The 20004-nt window shown below is 41.6% G+C and overlaps 2 protein-coding genes across 2 annotated transcripts in view; one reads left to right on the forward strand and one right to left on the reverse strand.

Moving 5' to 3' along the window:
• The window catches only part of LOC128092112 (uncharacterized), a 392342-nt gene that overhangs the window by 15977 nt on the left and 356361 nt on the right, over positions 1 to 20004 (reverse strand). The gene's annotated exons all lie outside the window — the stretch shown is intronic.
• DIAPH3 (diaphanous related formin 3) overlaps positions 16620 to 20004 on the forward strand; it is a 228895-nt gene continuing 225510 nt past the window's right edge. The window contains exons 1-2 of the mRNA XM_052705656.1: positions 16620 to 16755; positions 16879 to 17019. Of these exons, the coding sequence (XP_052561616.1) occupies positions 16888 to 17019 (132 nt within the window). The 5' untranslated portion in view covers positions 16620 to 16755; positions 16879 to 16887. The remainder of the gene's footprint in view (positions 16756 to 16878; positions 17020 to 20004) is intronic.

Consider the following 20004-nt stretch of genomic DNA (forward strand, 5'->3'; position numbering starts at 1 on the left):
AACCCTGGACTTTACAGATCAGTTTAAAAAGTTGAATATATATAGTAGAGAATTTGTTCATTATGTAACCTTTTGCTGAGAGTCACCCAACTGATGAAATATAAACTACGTGCCTTCTTTTTGCCAAAAGCGCAAACTGAGAAAGACACACAACAGCATGAAATACCTGAAGCTGTCTGTCTGTTATCAAAAAGCACAAAAGACCAATTCTGGGGATGGTAATCAAGGTCTACAGAAGTCACATTGACTCAGATTGTTTCCATGGAATATTCAACAAAACAATTTATCCAGCAAAACCCCAAAGGAGGGGTGGGCTGGTACTGCTATCTACTCTCTCCTAGAATAAATAACTCAATTGATTCAGAAAACTGACTACGTTCTCACAGCTATAAAAATTAATCAATATGTTATCTGTACGCTTTTACAATACCCAATTTAAAATTGTAATTTCTCTCTCATTTATTTCTTCTGCCTGTATGGTTTTCCAGTTCCATTTAGCAACAAGAAGTTAAATTTTTCACAAAGGATTAGAAGGCATGCACTGAGCAGTTAAATAACAGTTACTCATTTTTTTGCAGTTCCATTTCTGATCTCCCTGTGCATATCTACACTGTGATGTTGGACAGGGTCTGTGTCTTTCTACTGTCATCCTAACCTGACTATTGCATTAGGTAAATCAAGAGTAGGGACATTAAAAAATGTCATTAGTGCAGCTGTTTATTGTTTTTCCCTTGACAGATATCAAACCTCTGCAGTTTAAAGCCGAGCCAAGGCATACTGCAGCAGATTGCCCATCTGGTGTGACTTCAGAATATTAAAACCTCCTGTAGGCTATCAGCACAAGGACCAGTCAAATTCTTTGCTGTCATCCAGACATCTTATTTTGTACTGCACAAGCGGTGTGATTTCCAATTAAGATGCTCAAAAGCATAGTTATTAACTTGAGATGAATTCTGATCGTATTATCCAACCACAAAACTTCTGTATTTCGTCTGTAACAGTCCAGCTAAAATGTAGTGAGTGAGACAATATTTTGTCTCAGATCCAAAAATATTATAGGAAATCAAGAACTGTCATTTACAAAGTGAAAAATCAAACAACTTTCTAGACTCTGTTGAACAGTGTCACTGTAGATTAATGTGATACAATTCCTAAGTGATTGTGAAACCATAATTTACATAACTAAGACTGAATTTGAACAAATGTAGCATTTATAACCTTCCAGTGTAAAATAAGCAGTTGTACAATGACAGATTTCAGTTCTAGGTATACAGGTCAAGTTTTCCTCTATTTCCAGCTAAATGAATAATTGCATCCTTCCCCAGCTTCTCTCACAAGACAAGCACACGTACAGTTCCAAGTTAAAAATACCACAAGTCTGAAAGCTTTATTGAACAATGTCAACTGTGAAACGTGGATTATTTAGTACATATGGTTAACTGTGGCAAATTACAACATGTACTTAGTGATTAGAACATTACATTTGGAAAGCAAGTATGTTCTACTGTGATGTATATGTTCTGGTGAATTTTCCCAAGTAAAAGCAGGCAGAAACTCAGAGTTGAGGCTTTCTGGTTTTTGCATATGACACAAATATCAAGCTCTGTGTATTAATTAAGGTGTTTACTATTACAAAATGCCAGGGTCATAGAGCTGAAATGAGAAAATGCCCCCAGACTTCCAAATCTGCCTCTTTGTAAAAGGGGATAGAGAACAGATCAGAAGCAAAACTTACTAGTGAGACAGGCTGCAATCAAAATCTCCATTTTTGTGGGCATACTAACAAAGGAGAATTCTAAAGAAAGATTTGAAAAAGAATAGTGAAACTGCTTATTGGTGTTTACAGAATACTTCTTCATAAAGTGAATACTATCTGGAGAAAATGGACAAAGGTACCTAGTTAGAAATCTAACAAATTTGTGAAGGGACTGATGTAATTCACTGGCTAAGTAAGAGAGTTAATTTTTTCATATTCCAAAACATATGAAAGCTGAAGGAAAAGTTTTGAAAGCAAGAAAAATTAGTATATTTTAACAGAAAGAATGAGGAAGGAGAGAAAGATGAAGCAGAAAGATGGATTTTACCAACAAAATATTCTAGAAAATTTAGCAGCATTCATCCTTAATCACCATCCAACAGGACAGCATATTTATAACTTAAACATTCCAGTAGTTTCAAAAGCAGTTTAATATCCATAGCGATAACAGACTGCAGCAAAAAGTATAAGAGAAATATTCATTAATCCTTCTGGGAAAGAAAAATCTGCCTTCAATTTTCAGACTATCAAAAGCTATTGTCAAAGATGTGCAGATTATTATTCAAAATTTTATTCTCTGAAGATCACAAGAGAATATCCGTGTTAATTCCAATGAGTTATTAACATCACTAGTTAAATATTTCTACCTCTTCTGAACTAATATGAATAGGTCTAATAAAATCTATTGAAAAGGAGTGAATTTATTGACTGCAAATTGCTGATGTCCTCAGAATAGTTTAAGAAAATGAGATTTATCTCATTTACTTTCTGCATATAAAAGTTAGTCACCTAATTTAAGCCAGTTATCAAAGCACCTTCTATCATCAGTGAAGACACAGAAGGATCTCCAGAACTTTCCATTGATTTATGAAATCTTTCAATTTGTTTCAAATATATATTTTAAGGGTGGATGAACTGCCTGTTGGAGGTGCTGGCTTCTCTCCATTAGCTAAAGAGCTTCAGTTAAGTGTGATTTCAATAAGCACTAAACTTAGCTTAGTTCTCTATCTTTCAGATTGCCCTAAACATCAGAATATGAATCTTCTCTTTACATAAATGCTATAAACCCCCCACATATTTGTTGTTTTATGAAACTGTAGTACTTTTAAATATTTTTGAGGTGGGATGACACTCATCACCAATATCATTTCTGATATTTGACAGGCAGGGCTACAGGTAAAATGATATCATTAGAGTACAAAAAAAAAAAAAAAGAGACAAGAGTCTTACAGTGGATGACATAGCTGTTGGGGAGGATAGGTGAGTCAAGCTCACAACACACATAAGCACTGCAATTTTGCAAGATAAGTACATTCCATTGCTCAGTTCTCAGCACCACTCAGGACATAAACCTGCCAGCTGCTCTTGTTGCTGAGATGCATGCTGCTTTTGCTTCAAAGTGTGTTGCTCTTCAGAGGATTCTGTATCATGCTGTTCTATTCCTATTTTCAGTGAAAAATGCAATGCAGTTTATCCAGGCACTGCTCTTAATTGTGCATGCTTTGAACCACTTTGGGAACAACATTGTTCCTTTTCCCATAGTGTAGTTCACACAAAGAAAGATGTTGTGAACACGTGTATCATCCATTCAAATCACGTATCTGAACAATTACAGCTTGGCCTCCTGTATTAATATCTCACGACAGTCAGCAAACCTGGATCACTTTGCAGCTCATAATATTCACTCTCCTTCAATGGGACTAAGAGGTTTTTGCTGACATTCTAGCTGGTAAAAATATATCTATCTGCTGTCCAAATCTGAAACTCACACAAATTTATGGTAAATAACAACTTTATGAGCACTTAGTAGGATATAAGGATTGATGACCTGGTGATTCCCTGTTCGATTTTTAATCTTGGCAAGGGTTATTCTGATTTTGAAGATTTCCTTTTCACTAGAACCATTATGATCATAAAAAATGAGAAATAAACGAACTCATGAATGAAAAGATTTGCAGTTTTGTAGGCAGATGGGAAAAAGGAATTACATTATTTTTCGGGGACTAATGAACACATAGTTGTGTATTTGTTTGTTTTTCAGATTAACTGTTGAAGAATTAACAAAGATAACACACCTAATGAGATCACTCAAGGGATTCACAGAATCATAGAAACACTAAGGCTGGAAAAGACCACTAAGACGATCTAGTCCAACCGTACACCTACCAACAATACTGCCCACTAAATCATGTCACTAAGTACTACATCTACACTTTCCTTAGACAGCTCCAGGGACAGTGACTCAACCACCTCCCTGGGCAGCTCATTCCAAAGCCTAACCACTCTTTCAGAAAAGAAATTCTTCCTAATATCCAACCTGAACCTTCCCTGGTGCAACATGAGGCCATTCCCTCTAGTCCTATTACTGCTAACTGTGAAAAGAGGTCAACTTCCACCCCGCCACAACCTTCTTTCAGGTAGCTGTAGAGAGCAATAAAGTCTCCCCTGAACCTCCTTTTCTCCAGACTAAACAATCCCAGTTTCCTCAGCTGCTATTCATAAAACTTGTGTTCCAGACTCCTCACCAGCTCTGTTGCCCTTCTCTGGACATGCTCCAGGCCTTTCATGCTCATCTTGCAGTGAGGGGCCTAAGACCGAAAGCAGTACTTGAGGTGTGGCCTCAACAGCCATAAGTTCAGAGGGAAGATCACCTCCACAGTCTGCTAGCAACACAGTAGCATTGCATGAGGTTGTTGTGATCAAAGAACAGAACTTGCACTTGGTCTTGTTGCATTTCATCTCATTGGCCTCAGCCCAGTGATCCAGCCTGTCCAGATACCTCTGAAGGGCTGTCCTCCTTCATGCTGGGCTCTAGCTTTTATGACTTTCTCTCTGCACATGCTAGCAATTTCCTTGTACTCTCCCAGAGTTGCTCTTCCTTTCTTCCATAGGAGGTAAACTCTTTTTCTCCCAGAATTTCAGAAGTTCCCTGTTCAGCCACACTGGTCTCTGCCTCATCTTACAGCACAGGGGGATAGCCTGAACCTTTAACACTTCCTTCTTGAGGAGCATCTAGCCTTCCTGGATCTCTTTATCCTTCAGGACAGACTCCCAAGGGACTCTCCCTAGCAGTGTCCTAAACAGTTCAAAGTCTATCCTCAGAAGTCCAAAGCAGCAGTTTTGCTGACTCCACTTCTGACTTCATGAAGAGTACAGAACTCCACCATTTTTATTCCCAAGGCAGCTCCCAGTCTCCACATCTCCCATAGTCCTTCTCTGTTTGGGAACCACAGGTCTGGTGGGGTCTGTCCCCCAGAAGTCTCACTTATGTGAGCTGTGTCAGGAAGTCTGTCTCTTCATCCTGGTTTGTCAGTCCATAGCAAAGCCCCACCAGGATGCCCACCTTGTTGGTATTCTCCCCTATCCTTACTCACAGGACTTGACCTTTTTATTTCCAGCCCCGAGCTCTACAACACTCTCTAACATAGAGAGTGTCTACCCCTTCTGAAGGAATAATAGCCATCCATTGCAGTACTCCAGTTGTGGGAGTGATCTCATCATGTTTCAATAAATTGCAAGTAAGTCACACTTTGCCTGCTGTACAATGGCTTCTAGCTCCTCCTGCTTTGTTGCCCATGCAGCATGCAATTCAGATGAGCCACTGGCCATACCCACAACTCTGGCATTACTCTCCCAAGCTCATCTCTAGTGAGTCTTGTTCCATCCCTTTCTCCCTTTACATATAGTTTAAAGCCCTTTCAGTTAGACCTACCAGCTCCTGGTGTAAGATCTGTTTCCTTCTTCACAGATAGATTCGAGCATGTATCATACCATATCACCGGAGAAAAGCGAGACCTTCACTCTGTCAGATAAGCTATTGCAGACAAGTATAAAAAACAATTAGATAATTGTTGGGCAGCCTATCTTGCCATCCTGTATCCTTATACTGTGTAGTCCCCCTTGTATCCCTGCACTGTATAGTACAGATTCTTTATGTCAAGACTTCTGCCAGGTCAATGAACCTTACTGTTACAGCCTGAGTGCACAAATAGGCCTTAATTACCCCAAGCAGCTTCACCTGTGACCTCCATTCACACTACCTACTTACAGGATCAATTTTTTCTCCTTTAGAGCTTTCAGTCCCTACTTTATCTCTGTTTTAGGAGTTCACAGCCATGAACCCTGCTGATCTTGAGCTGCAGTGTGATTTGACCTGTCTCATCACTGTGGACGTGCCACTCATCAGTAGACTGTGTCTGACCCTTTTTACCTTCATAGAGCCTGACACTGACGTTTGCAGTGATTTCTTGGCATGACTTCATACCTGCCTTATTGTCATAAACTCCTGATGATGCCCAGACATGTACTTACTTATACATCAAGATTTTGCTCTCTAATTTTTATTTTTATTTTTTTAATAGAGTAATAGAAACCACATGAACTATCGATACAAGTAGATTTTGGTTTCAGAAGTTTCTTCTCTTACGAAGTTGTGCCACAATAAATTGAAAGCGTTGTGAGAGGATATTATCAACTGCAGCCAGCTGAAAGGCACCTCTATAATGATTACAATAAATTTTCTCTCTTTTGTAGCTTCAGAATGTTAGTTACATCTTCAAGTCCTATCAAATGACCTCTGTATCACAATTCAACTTAATCTTCCTCATTTCTGCAGTAATGTCTTGTAAAAGTAACTGAAAACATTCATTTTTCTTAACCACCAGCTTAAAGTTATTATAGTGTAGGTGAAGGAAAATGGAAACTTAAGAAGTTTATTCTGATTCATTCTTGTCAGCAAACTGTCACTTCACAAACTTCTAATAAGAAACTTAGCTTAGTAACTCTGCTGCACTGGATGAGTACTTGTGATACAAAGTACACTTTCCAAAAACATTCTTCATCTTCCTGTGACAAGAGATGAAGCTTCTGTAGAACATCAGAACAGCAGCAAATTGTACCCAGTTTGTAGAAGTGTACAATTATGTGAGTTAAAGAGCTATTAAAAATCAGCCAAGCTCACTGAAACATCCCAGGAAACAGAGGAACAAAAAGTAATACACAGATTGAATAGAAACAGAGTGACTTCAGTTAACCACAAAATCTTTAGTTTCACACAGAAAATATTTCAGTAGTTTCAAAAAAAAAAAATTTTTTTTTTCTTCTTGAAATGAAAAGAAACATTTATCTTAATATACATGTTGAGTATGAACCGGAGCTGAACATTAAGTTGCAATAACCATAATGCCATTACATCCATTATTCCTCTGAAAGGAAAAGCTAAAATGAGAAACTTAAAAAGATGGATTAGAGTGAGAAAGTCTGTCAAAAACAAATAAAAGCTATATAAACAAATAGTCAATTTTAAGACTAACTTAAGACTAGTTAATACATAACTAAAAAAAAAACAAACAAAACACATGTATACACATATATATGTTTATGCATATATATCTCAAAATAATATATCTGTCAAAAGATAACAAGGGATTTTAGAAAGTGGAGAATCATAGAATCATAAAATCATAGAGTCACAAGGCTGGAAAGGACCTACAAGATCATCTAGTCCAACCATCCTCCCATTACCACTGCTACCACAAGCCACTAAGCCATATCTCACAGCTCCTTATCCAGATGCCTCTTGAACACTGCCAGGGACAGTGACTCCACCGCCTTCCTGGGCAGCCATTCCAGTGCCTGACCACTCTCTGAGAGAAAAAGTTTCTTCTAATGTCTAAACTAAACCTCCTCTTGTGACCATTTCCTTGGGACCTGTTTGTTGCCTGGGAGAAGAGCCCAAACCCCACCTCATCACAACCTCCCTTCAGGAAGTTGTAGAGTGCAGTGAGGTCTCCCCCGAGCCTCCTCTTCTTCAGACTGAACAATCCCAGCTCCCTCAGCCACTCCTCATAAGATTTGTGCTCCAGACCCCTCACCAGTTTTGTTGCCCTTCTCTGGACATGTTCCAGGGCCTCAATGTCTTTGTAGTGAGTAGTGAGTGTAGTAGTGAGTGGCCCCAAACCAAACACAGTACTCAAGGTACGGCCTCACCAGTGCTGAGTACAGGTGGATGATCACCTCCCTGCTCCTGCTGGCCACACTGTTTCTAATGCAGGCCAGGATGCTGTTGGCCCTCTTGGCCACCTGGGCACACTGTCAGCTCATGTTCAGCCGAGCATCAACCAACACCCCCAGGTCCCTTTCCTCTTCACAGTCATCCAGACACTCAGCACCAAGCCTCTAGTGCTGCATGGCATTATTGTGACCAAAGTGCAGGACGTGGCACTTGGCCTTGTTGAACCTCATCCCATTCACTTCAGCCCAGTGATCCAGCTTAGCTTTATCTCTCTGAAGGGCCTCCTTACCCTCAAGCAGATCGACACCACCTCCCAGCTTTGTGTCATCTGCAAACCTACTGAGGGTACGCTCAATCTCCTCACCTAGGTCATCAGTGAAGATATTAAACAAGATTTGTCCCATTACTGATCCATGGGAGACACCACTTGTAATGGATCACCAGCTGGACTGAACTCCATTAACCACTACCCATTGGGCACGGCCCTCTAGCCAGTTCCTTACCCAAAGAAGGGTATGACCTGTCCAGGCCGTGGGCAGCCAGTTTCCCACAGAGAATACTGTGAGAGACCGTGTCAAAGGCTTTACTGAAGTCTGGGTAGACTACATCAGCTGCCTTTCCCTCGTCTACCAGGCTGATCACCCAGTCATAGAAGGAGATAAGCTTGGTCAAGCGTGACCTGCCTTTCACAAAGCTGTGCTGACTGGGCCTGATCCCCTGGACACCACACACATCATGTGATCTCTCCCAAGGTCACTTGCTCCATAACTTTCGCTGGTACCAAAGTCAGGCTGACAGGCTTGTAGTTCCCCGGATCCTCCTTATGGCCCTTCTTGTAGATGGGAGTCACATTGGCAAGCCTCCAGTCCTCTGGGACCTCTCCAGTTAACCAGGAGAGCTGGTGGATAGCAGAGAGAGGCTCAGCAGTCACCCGAACCAGCTCCCTCAGCACCCTAGCATAAAGCAATCCAGTCCCATGGACTTGTGATGGTCCAGATGGAGGAGGAGCTCTCTAACCATTTCCACCTGAATCACTGGGGGTGTATTCTGCGTAGCATTCCAGGCTTCCAGATCAGGGCATAAAGTGCTCTGAGGATAACTGACCTGCCTATTAAAGGGAGATGTAAAGAGGGCATTGAGGACATCAGCCTTCTCCTTATGTTTAGTAGTCACATTCCCTGCTGCATCAAGTAAAGGATAGAAATTCTCTCTGGTTCTTTTCTTACCGTGGATATATTTATAAAAAGATTTCTTATTCTCCTTTACTGCAGTAGCCAATCTGAGTTCAAGTTGGGCTTTTGCCCTCCTAAATTCCTCCCTGCATACCTCAGCAACTTCCTTGTAATCTCCCCAAGTAGCCTGCCCCTTCTTCCAGAGGATGTAGAATATCTTTTTCTTCTGAAGTCTCAACAATAGTTCTAGGTTCATCCACACCGGTCTTCTTCCCCTACATCACGCCTTATGGCACTCAGGAACAGCCTGTTTTTGTGCTTTTAAGATTTCCATCTTGAGGAGCATTCAGACTTCCTGCACCCCTTTACCCTTAAGGAGCGACTCCCAAGGGACCCGCGCTACAAGCATCCTGAACAGATCTAAGTCCACCCTCTGGAAGTTCAAGATAGCAGTTTTGCTGGTTACCCTTCTGACATCGCCAAGAATAGAGAATTCTGCAACTTCATGGTCACTCTGCCCAAGACCTTCCCCAATCTTCACATCTCCCACCAGTTCTTCTCTGTTAATGGAGAGCAGGTCTAGCAGGGCACCACTCTCCTGGTAGGCTCTTGTACCAGTTGCATAAGGAAGCTATCTTCCACACACTCTAGAAACCTCTTGGACTGCTTCCTCTGCACTGTATTATATTTCCAACATACATCAGGGTGACTTCTGCAAGCTGCTCATAGAATGCTTTGTCCAACTCTTCATCCTGATTAGGCTGTCTATAACAGACTGCCACCAAGATGTCGCCCCTACAGGCCTTCCCCCGTTCCTTACACACAGACACTCAGCTTTCAAGCTCTTCAACATCAAAACAGTCTTTAATAAAAAGGGCCATACCACCATCCTTCCTTCCTTGCCTATCCCTTCTGAAGAACTTGTAGCCACCCATCACAGCACTCCAGTCATGGGAATGGTCCCACCATGTTTGGGTAATAGCAACTAGGTCATGGTTAGCCTGATGCACAATCACTTCCAGCTCCTCCAGTTTGCTGCCCATGCTGCACACATTGGTGTAGATGCACTTCAGCTGAATCATCTGCCTCACCACCAGCTCCATCATTCCTCTAGGCTCATCTCTGATGAGCCCAGTTTTGTCCCCTTCCCCCATCATAGCTAGTTTAAAGCTCTTTTGATAAGCCCCGCTAGCTCCTGTGCTAGGATTTGTTTCCCCCTTTGAGATAGGTAGGTTCCGTGCATGGACAACAGGCCAGAGGCTGAGTAAACTGCCCTATGATCAAAGAACCCAAAGTTTCTGCCTGGATACCAGCCTCTAAACCAATTATTCATTGCTTGTACTTTCCAAGCTCACTCCATGTCCCTCACTACCCCTGAAGGTATAAAACAAAAGATCACTTGAGCTCCTGCTCCTTGAACTAAATGTCCTAAACCCCTGAAATCTCTTTTCATAGCTCGTAGACTTCTCTGAGCAATTTCATCACTGCCCACCTGAACTACAAGTAATGGAAAGTAATAAGGACCTAACCAGCTTCAGGAGCTTTCTATTTATGTCCCTGTCCCAGAAACACTTCCCTGCACACTTCCCTACAGCTCAGATCTGGTCTGCAGGTGGAACACCTGTCGCCTTCACTGGGCAGTAGCAGGCTCAGTCACTTTCTGTAGCCAGAAACCTGAACTGCTACATTTTTGGGCAGGTCCTCCAACTGAGTCGCCACAGTCTTCTTGGAATAAGCCTGCTGCCTGGTGGAGACTGTGTTTAAGCCTATGGTCTCGGAGACTGCCAAGAGGAGAGACCATCTCCTGAAAGAGGAGGGACAATACTTACACTCCTCACACTTCGCCCACCTCCCACACCTACAGCTGCAGCACTGTATGGCAGTATGGGCTGTGCTCACTCACTGAACCTCCCCATTCTCAGTGGGCAGCAACAACGGTTACTCACCTGCTGTACTCTCCCCGAGGTTATTTAAAACATACCTCCTGGTGCCAAGGGCAGGTGATGAAATGTTTATATGTTGTTTAAACTGTGCCGCTAATATGCCAGCTGCACTCCTGCTCGCTCAGCAGCCCAGCTACAAGCTGCCAGTCCCCCAGCACAAGCACATCGCTATTGCTGGCTTCAAAAAAGCCTTAAAAAGAGTTTTTTTGTTGACCTTTTTCACTCTGTGTCCCTTGATCAGTGCAGTCTTACTTGATCTGAAGCTAGTCTCTGCAGCATGATATCATATCCTTGTAGAAAGTAACATGAATTATCACATCATAGAATCATAGAATGGCAAAAAGGAGCACTATGCTTATCTAGTTTCAATCCCCCGGCTATCTGCAGGGTCACCAACCACTAGACCAGGCTGCCCAGATCCACATCCAGCCTGGCCTTGAAATCTTCCAGAGATGGGGCATCCACAACCTGTTTGGGCAACCTGTTCCAGTGTGTCAACACACAATGTGTGAAAAACTTCCTTCTAACATCTAACCTAAACATCCCCTGTCTCAGTTTAAGATCAGTCCCCCTTGTCCTATCACCATCCACTCTCATAAACAGATGCACCCCCTCCTGTTTCTATGCTCCCTTCAAATACTGGAAGGCCGCAATGAGGTCTCCCCAGTTCCCTCAACCTTTCCTCATAGGAGAGGTACTCCAGCCCTCTGATCATCTGGACTCATTCCAACAGTTCTGCGTCTTTCTTGTGCTGGGGGCCCCAGACCTGGACACAGTGCTCCAGATGGGGCCTCACAAAAGCTGAGTAGAGTGGGACAATCACCTCCCTCTCCCTGCTGGCCACCCCTTTTTAATGCAGCCCAGAACACAGTTGGCTTTCCGGGTTGCAAGCACGCACTGCTGGCTCATGTCCACCTTCTTGTCCACCAGGACCATCAAGCTCTTCTCCGCAGGGCTGCTCTCAAGGAATTCTGCACCCAGTTTGTATGAACGCCTGGGATGTAAGAATAAAACATAGACTTGGAAATTTGAAAAGTGAAGCATTAAAACGATGAAAATATACTGAAAAAGGAAAGCTATGATGAATTCAGTGAGTTACTTAGAAATAATAGAAGATAATTGTACACCCCAGCATTCTGACATAAACCTTAAAAAGTTTTCAGTAAATGCCCATACATTCAGTAAATGATCAAGTATGCTTGATCATACTACTGTGGACCCTTAATCCAGAAAGAACAACTTCACAGTTTTCTCCTCTAGAAACGCATTTATTTTCTTTTGGGAAAAAAATAACAATTCATACTAAATTTGCAATGAACATTTACTACTATAATGGTAAAATAGACAGTAATGGTAATTCATTTAATTCTTTAGGTGGCTCTGAAAATCCCACACTTAGTATAAAATTATATAACATAGCCTTTACTGCAATCCACGACACTCAGACCACTTAAAATCTTTAATTTATATCAGCTGTCCAGGCTTGGCCCAGTCAGTTCTGCAGTTAGAACTGAAGATAATTTGGCATATAATTAAATTACAAACCTGAACTTTATAATAATGTAGTATGCAATGTATCCTAAATAGTGCCACAAATCACATCTTCAATATCCTCATAAAGATCCATTTGATGAACTGTATAATGGACTTATTCACTGATTTTTTTCCTATCTCATCTTATAGGAGCTACATTAAATTTCCTCAGTCGAGTGAGAGGTTAGCCTAAAATATTTTGTGAGAAATTATTAGCAACATGTAATCTACAGTGAATGAATTGAGCAAACTACTTTCCTACTTACTATACCCTCATCTTTAACAGGGTGACTTTGAAAGCTTCAAAAAGGAAAATGGTGACATTCAGATTACAACTACTCTTGAAAGTCATTTGTTTAAATTTTAGCTAGAAAAGAGAGTGAATAAATCCACTGTATGTGAAATTTTGTTTGACATTTCCAAAAGTTATGACTGATACAAAATCAATAACAGGACTGTGACATACGCTGTTTTCAGGTATGCCTTTCTCATCTTTATACTCTGCTACACAACAGTATGGACATGAGGAAACAGCTGCAAGTTGTGCCAGGGGTGGTTTCTATCAGGTGTTGGAAAGAATTTCTTCACAAATCAACATTGCAACAGTCTGCTGAGTGAGGTGGCAGAGAAAAATGTGGATGCGACACCTAGGAATGTGGTTTAGTATTAGGTGATAATGGTGTTCCGGGGTAAATCTGTAATTTTTCATTTGCCTAAATAAATCTATGCTACATACATACAGATTATAACAATTTATGATTAAATGACAATTGAATTATGCCCAATAAAGCAAAAGAATTTGAGCTCTCTTTTTTTACAGAGAAAACCACAGCAAATTACTTTTTATAAAACTGTATTTAATCAATTTAAAATTCATTTAATTCTATTTAATACTTGCAGAGCATGATTTTCCTCAGAAATTTAACACAAATTTGGTCATTTATTAGCACAATAAACCTGTTAGCAGCCAGGTTCCTTCGTAAATCTAATATACGAACAATTTGATTTTCTATCTCAATTTATCTTAATAATGGAATAATAGGATTCTCACATTTTTGCTGTGAAAAATAAGTAATATCTAATCCATAGGCTGTATTTAATAACATAACATTGTAGTACATTCAAATTATCAGGGACTGTATTGCAGTATGAAAATGCACCTGTTAAGAGTTTCTTAAGAAACATCATCAGTTCACTCGATAAGACACAACAACAGGCTGTGTTTTTCAAACTTAATTTTTATTACTTACTTTTTTTTTATTAATAGGTTAGCAATCCTATAATTTATTTTTGGTGTAACTACTTTATTAACTGTTCGAATAAGATTTTAGGAAAGGTGTAAGATACAATCAATTGGTATAATTTACAGTTATGTCGGTTTGAGAGATTTGAGATAGAGAGCCTGTTTGGTGCTTTTCATGAAAGAAAGAAGAAATATCCTGGAAAGGCACTTGCAGCTAGCATCCTTCTTGTTTCTGCCAGTTGGAGCACTTGTGTGGCCTTACTAACAAAGTCTGTTGAAACTGTATGATAGCTGTATAAGAACAATAACATTTCTTACAAAATTCTAACTTTTATGTGACAGTCTAATAGGATTAATCTAATTAAAAAAAAAAAGAAAAACAGTTAATTTACAGTTTTACTGTCTTTGTGTAGGCAAGAACTAGGCATCTCTAAATAAAATATTGAGAACTGCCTAATTTCAGTCAAAAGCCAGCTTGCAAATCCAGTACATAGGGACTTATTTGAAAAACTGCCTCCCTGGAAGAATGAATATCAAGAAGATATTCATTTCTGTAGGTTTAAGACTTGAGCCACACTAAAGAAAAAAAAAAAAGACATGGAATAAAATTGGGAGAATCAAGTTAAATACATCAATTCAAATTTTGCAAATATTCCTACGTTTAAGTTATGCTGCTTCTTTGTCTCATACATTTTTGAAACTGAAAAACTCATTTGAGAAAAGAATAAAGCAAAATCATCAAGCTATATGCATGTTCCAGCCAGTAAGCACAGTCCAAGTATAGTCTCTTCAAAACTGCAGAGTCATAGAATTGCTTAAGTTGGAATGAACCCTTAAAGGTAATCTAGTCCAATTCCCCTGCAATGAACACAGACACCTACAGCTAGGTCAGGTTGCTCAGAGCCTGGTCCAGCCTGACCTTGAATGTCCCCAGGGATGGGATATTCACTACCTTTCTTGGAAATGTTTTTTTCTATCCAGTCTAAATCTCCCCTCTTTTACTTTGAAATCGTTTCCCTTTGTTCTGCCACAACAGACTGTGATAAAGCATCTTTCCCCTTTCCTTCTCCAGGCCAAACAGCCTCAGCTCTCTCAGCCTGTCCTCACAGGGGAGATACTAGAGCCTGTGTTACTGATTCATTCTTGCACCTACTACTCTGTTATTATTAATCTTGACCAACTATGCTGTTAAGCACCTAAGAAGCACAAGAGAGGTAATGTAAAAGATAATAATAATTGATCAAAAGTACTAACATTTATTTTTGGCTTAGAAAATTGTCTAATAAATTATTCTCTTTAGTGTTTCCCTATTATCGCAATACAGTACTTTGAAAGTGATATATTGGCACAAAGCATTGTGTTCTACCACAGTGCAATTAGGAGGTCCATTTAAACAGCTTTATCATATGCATACATAGGCTGATTAATTTTCTAATCAAATGTTCCAGGAAATCATTAACCATGACATTAAACAGTGTCATGCTAATTACACTTTCCACAAAGAATTCCAATACAAATTTACAAAAGATCTACAGAAATGTGCCAAAGAACAAACAGTTTAATGTATTCAAATAATTCTAGCCCCACAGCTCCACAGTGTTGGGTCCCAGACCTCCAAAGGTCCAGTTTGGGGCTAAACTCTACCTTGCTTTACTGGAACTCCACATCACTGCAGGCATTACGAGCTGCAAGTGTGATGGGTTGCATCTGTTTGGGCGATGCTGAGGGACTGATAACTTTATCTTTTGTCACTGCATTGTAATGAAAGGCATTCAAATTATTTTGAAAAAGTGAATACAATCACAGAATCACAGAACTGTACGGGATGGAAGGTACCTCAGGAGATCATCTAGTCTTGGGGAGACATTTTATTTTTGCTATATTCAAGGCGTAACTACATTTCAAAAAACAAGATCAGTGTCTTTCTTACTGAAGGAAAAAGAAACTGCTGCTATTTTGGCAAACACTCTAGATATGAATGCTGAGCGTTATCTTTTTTTTCTTAATGATACCCAGAACTGAGTATCTCTGTTGCAAAGAAAGGCTGAGAGACCTGGGTACAACTATTTATGGCTGTTTACGAGGGTGGATAATGAGAGGACAAGAGGGAATGGTCTTAAACTGAGACAGGGGATGTTTAGGTTAGATGTTAGGAGGAAGTTTTTCACACATTGTGTGTTGACACACTGGAACAGGTTGCCCAAACAGCTTGTGGATGCCTCATCTCTGGAAGATTTCAAGGCCAGGCTGGATGTGGATCTGGGCAGCCTGGTCTAGTGGTTGGCGATCCTGCATATAGCAGGGGGATTGAAACTAGATGAGCACTGTGCTCCTTTTCAATCCAGGCCATTCTATGATATGATTCTACGAAAGGGTGGGACTGAAGCCGATGGGGGCAGACTCTTCCCAGTGGCATGCAGCAATGAAATCATGACTGTAAGACTGACAGAGCACTGGAACAGGCTGCCCAGAGATGTTGTGGAGTCTCCTTCTCTGGACACGTACCTGCACATGCACAGTTCAACCAGTGAGGGAACCGCCCTGTCAGGGCACACCGCCACAAGCTTCGAATTACGCGGCAGTATAAAACTTCCTGGGGCCAAAATTACAGACTAATAAAAAGTGCCGGGGAGGGAACGGGAAAAAAAGTTACATTGAACCACAGCTCCAAACGAAGTCACAAAACCCGCCCCCAGGCGCCCGGCTCCCCGAACTGACAGAGGAGACGCACTCCTCCCGCCGCGCGCGGGGAGCGGGACACAGCGCTCTCTGGGACACGTAGTGCGAGAAACGAGCGGCGAGAGTGCCGGCTCTCGGGGAGAACAGCTGATTCAGCGGCGATTGGCAGCAGGCCATCCAACCAGGAAGCGACCGTTTCCTTCTGCCGCCGTGGATTGGCTGTCGTGGAGGGGTATGGGGCGGGACCGGCAGTGGCGGGACGATTCGGACGGCCGTGCATTCCTGGGCGCTGAGCGTTGGGGTGCGGCCGTTTGGAGCGCGTTTTGTGCTGCCCCCGGTCCGTGTGTGGCGCGAAGCTGCTTCTGCGGTGCAGTCCGGAGGGCGGCCATCGGTACCTGGATTAAAGGCTGCTGGCTGTAAATCCTCTGCCTGGCTTTAGCCCTGAGGCCCCCTCCTACTCCCCCGCGGCGCCCTGCCGGCCCAGCTCAGCTAAGCCGCTCTAATCGCAGCCCCCGGCTGCCTCCGTTTCGCCTTTTCAGGGCACGGCCATGGAGTCGCGGCGGCCGCGGCCGCGCTCGCCACCGGGTCGCGGCGGGAGGGAGAACAAGGGGATCCGCAGGAAGGGCCCGCCGGCGGCCGGCGGACCTGAGGAGGCCGTGGACGGCAGGAAGCCTAAATTCGTAAGTACGGCTCCGTCCTGCGGCCCTGCCCGTGGCATAGGCGGAGGCCTGCCTGAATGTGCGCCCGGGAGAGCCTCCCTGAGGGTTCCAGGGCCTGCCCGCCCCAGCTTGCTTCTGTCCTGCTGTCCTCACAGGGCCCGGCTCCCTGTTGCCTCACGTGCTCTTTATGGTCACTGCTCTTTATGAAGAAGTTTTCTGAATCACTGTGTGACAGTTGTAGGGGTGTTAACAGAATGGCTCTTCACCCGTGAATGATGCCACTTCCACTAGAGCTAGATGTTTGGGCTTTGTTTTGGTCACATAAACTGTTTAGTGGAAAATGGACTGAATTTCATAGAACATCCTGAATTGGAAGGGAATATTGAGTCCAAGTCCTGGCTCCACAGGGGGTGACCCAGAAATCAGACTGTACATCTGAGAGAGTTGTCCAAATGCTTCTTCAACTCCCAACAAGTTCAGTTCTTTGACCACTTCCCTGAGGAGCCTGTTTCATGCCTGACCACCTCTCTAGTGAAGAGCCTTTTCTAATTGTCCAATCTGATCCTCTCATGAGGATGCTGTGACGCTGTCGCTGGAGAACAAATATCAGCTCTGCCCCTCTGCTCCTCTTGCACCCATAGGCCGCAATGAGGTCTCTCAGTCTCATCTTCTCTGGGCTGAAAAAGCCAAGAGACTTCATGTGCTCATCATATGTCTTCCCCTCTAGATCCTTCCCAATCTTTGAAGCCCTTTGGACGCTTTCTAATGGAATACTGTAGTAATAGTGTAACATAGTAATCTAAGGGATGCAGATCTCCCTAGCTCTGCTTTACAAAGTTTGTCTAAACTCATCAATTGGGAAACTGAAAAGAGCAAATAGGTGTCTACAAAATTATATGTATGTAAGATGTGCCCTAGCTAAAAAGAACCTAAAAATAGCCTTTTTTTTTTTCTTTGGACACGCCAAGTTATTCAAATATCGAAGCTGAGCAAATACACATTCTACAAGTACCCACCACATGCAGAGCAGATGTGTACCATGCTCTTTAGAATGCGTGTGTATGAATCTGTGGGCCAAGAGCTGGTCACAGATAAATACAGGACTGTGTCAGAAAACATTCTTTAGCCTAGGGTCTCTGAGTGAAAAGCTGTATAGTCTGCTCAGTTGGACTAGTGTTGGTATATGACTTGGTGACTGGTTTATTCCTGCAGGAAGCAAGAGGCAGATTTGTGTATAATTAAGGCTGACAACAGCATTGATTTAAAAATCTTTTATTTCTTGGCTATGCTTTAACTGTTAAGGTCTTAGGCAAATTGCATTTTGCCATCATTTCCACTGTTTAAACACATTTGGGGAGGGAAATCAGGGTGTTGCCATCAGTTTCAGTATTCGCCTCCACAGAAATACAAACATTTTTTAGGGAGTGGAACTGTCAGATATAACAAGGCCCTTGAGAATTTGTTGCTGAAAGGAACTCAGATGGGATTTGTAGAGAAAAGAGGCCTTCTTTTTGGTGCAGATGAGCTTGTTTGTTGTGTCTGTCTGTGAAGTCTAGGCATGTGCAGGTGAGGGCATCAGCTCACTGGCTTCTTAGGACAATAGTATTGATTTTACTTTGACCCAAATACACAAAGCCAAGGAAGCTGGATTTGGGTGTTTTACTTAGCTTTGTAGAGTGTGTGATTATTGTGACAGTATGGCTTTTTATTTTTTTTTTTTTCTCTCCCAGTTTCTGAAATTCTTTAAGCAAGAGTGACTGAGAATATTCTTAATTCACGAGAATGCTTTGTCACTTTCAGAAGTGCTTGACCTGAAACAACAGTCTTGTATTTTATCTTTATGAGTACTCTTAAAGCAAAGATGTTGCCTTGGGATGGTGGTATGTGACAGTTCTTTCTAATGTGGCCTGTCTTCTAGGTATGCTATTAGCTGACTGGGAGACATTAGGAAGAGCTGTTATTCCATAAGCAGAGTGTTAGTTTTTGTCTCTGTCTTCGTGTAAACTGCTGAAAAGTATGCTTTACAAATCTCATCTGTGGCAATTAACAGTTTCTATGGGGTCGCAAGCTGTTTCATGCCCCGAAATCTAAAAAGTTGCTACAGCTTCTGTAACCATTGGGCTGTTTTCTCTAATCCCTGGTTTGTCTCAGGTAATAATTTTCTGCTGAAGAAAGGTACGAATCAGTATAAGTTGTGAATATCTGTTATTTTAGTGATTGTAGGCCTTAATCAACGTCTCTGATTTGTAGTGGTTTCCTTGAAGGGTACTGGGAGAAATGTGTTTCTTTTTGTCATATCATCAATTTGCAATGCAGAATATTTATCCGTTATTAAAACTAAAATTGGTATATTCTCCTTCATCCTCTCTACCTCCTGTCTTCTTAAGAGACTTTTTTTAGAGAGAGGAGTGAATGGTGTGCAAGATGTTGTATGTGTATTGATTTGTTCATATCTAATTTCTCCTGTAATACATCTTCTTTCATTCGTTAGATTAGTTTTGTGTCAGAGTACACTGAACTTCTCCTTAGTCCTTTGAATTATGTGTAATCCAGTCATAAATACAGGCTCTACCCTGTCTATGTTTGGGATACTTGTCATGCCATACTTCTTCGTGTAACCTGAATTGTGTTTCTTATCTAATATGCATTTATCAAATGTGGTTAAAATTGACTATCAGATTCAACAAACTCAAGTCATCCAGATTGGATTAGTCTAATTTTCCTTAGGACAAAAGGCTTCAAGATAAATTCCAAGTTGGACTGTTCCAATCAATGGAACATATTGATCTGGCACTTGAGAGTTACCAAATCAACAGTAGTTAAGCCTATCTGGAAAAGAATTTGATTCCTTGACAGACCTTTAGGTGAAATTGGATTGCTGGTTAACAAAATTGATATTGTTAACATGCACTTTTTTTTTCCCCTCCAACAGAACTCCTTATTTAGCAGGAGAACATTCTTTTGATTTTTACCACTTCATTTAGATGAGGGAGAAAGAGGCTTTGG

Source organism: Tympanuchus pallidicinctus, unplaced genomic scaffold (assembly GCF_026119805.1).
Source record: "Tympanuchus pallidicinctus isolate F22 unplaced genomic scaffold, pur_lepc_1.0 scaffold6, whole genome shotgun sequence".
Taxonomy (NCBI): Eukaryota; Metazoa; Chordata; class Aves; order Galliformes; family Phasianidae; genus Tympanuchus; species Tympanuchus pallidicinctus.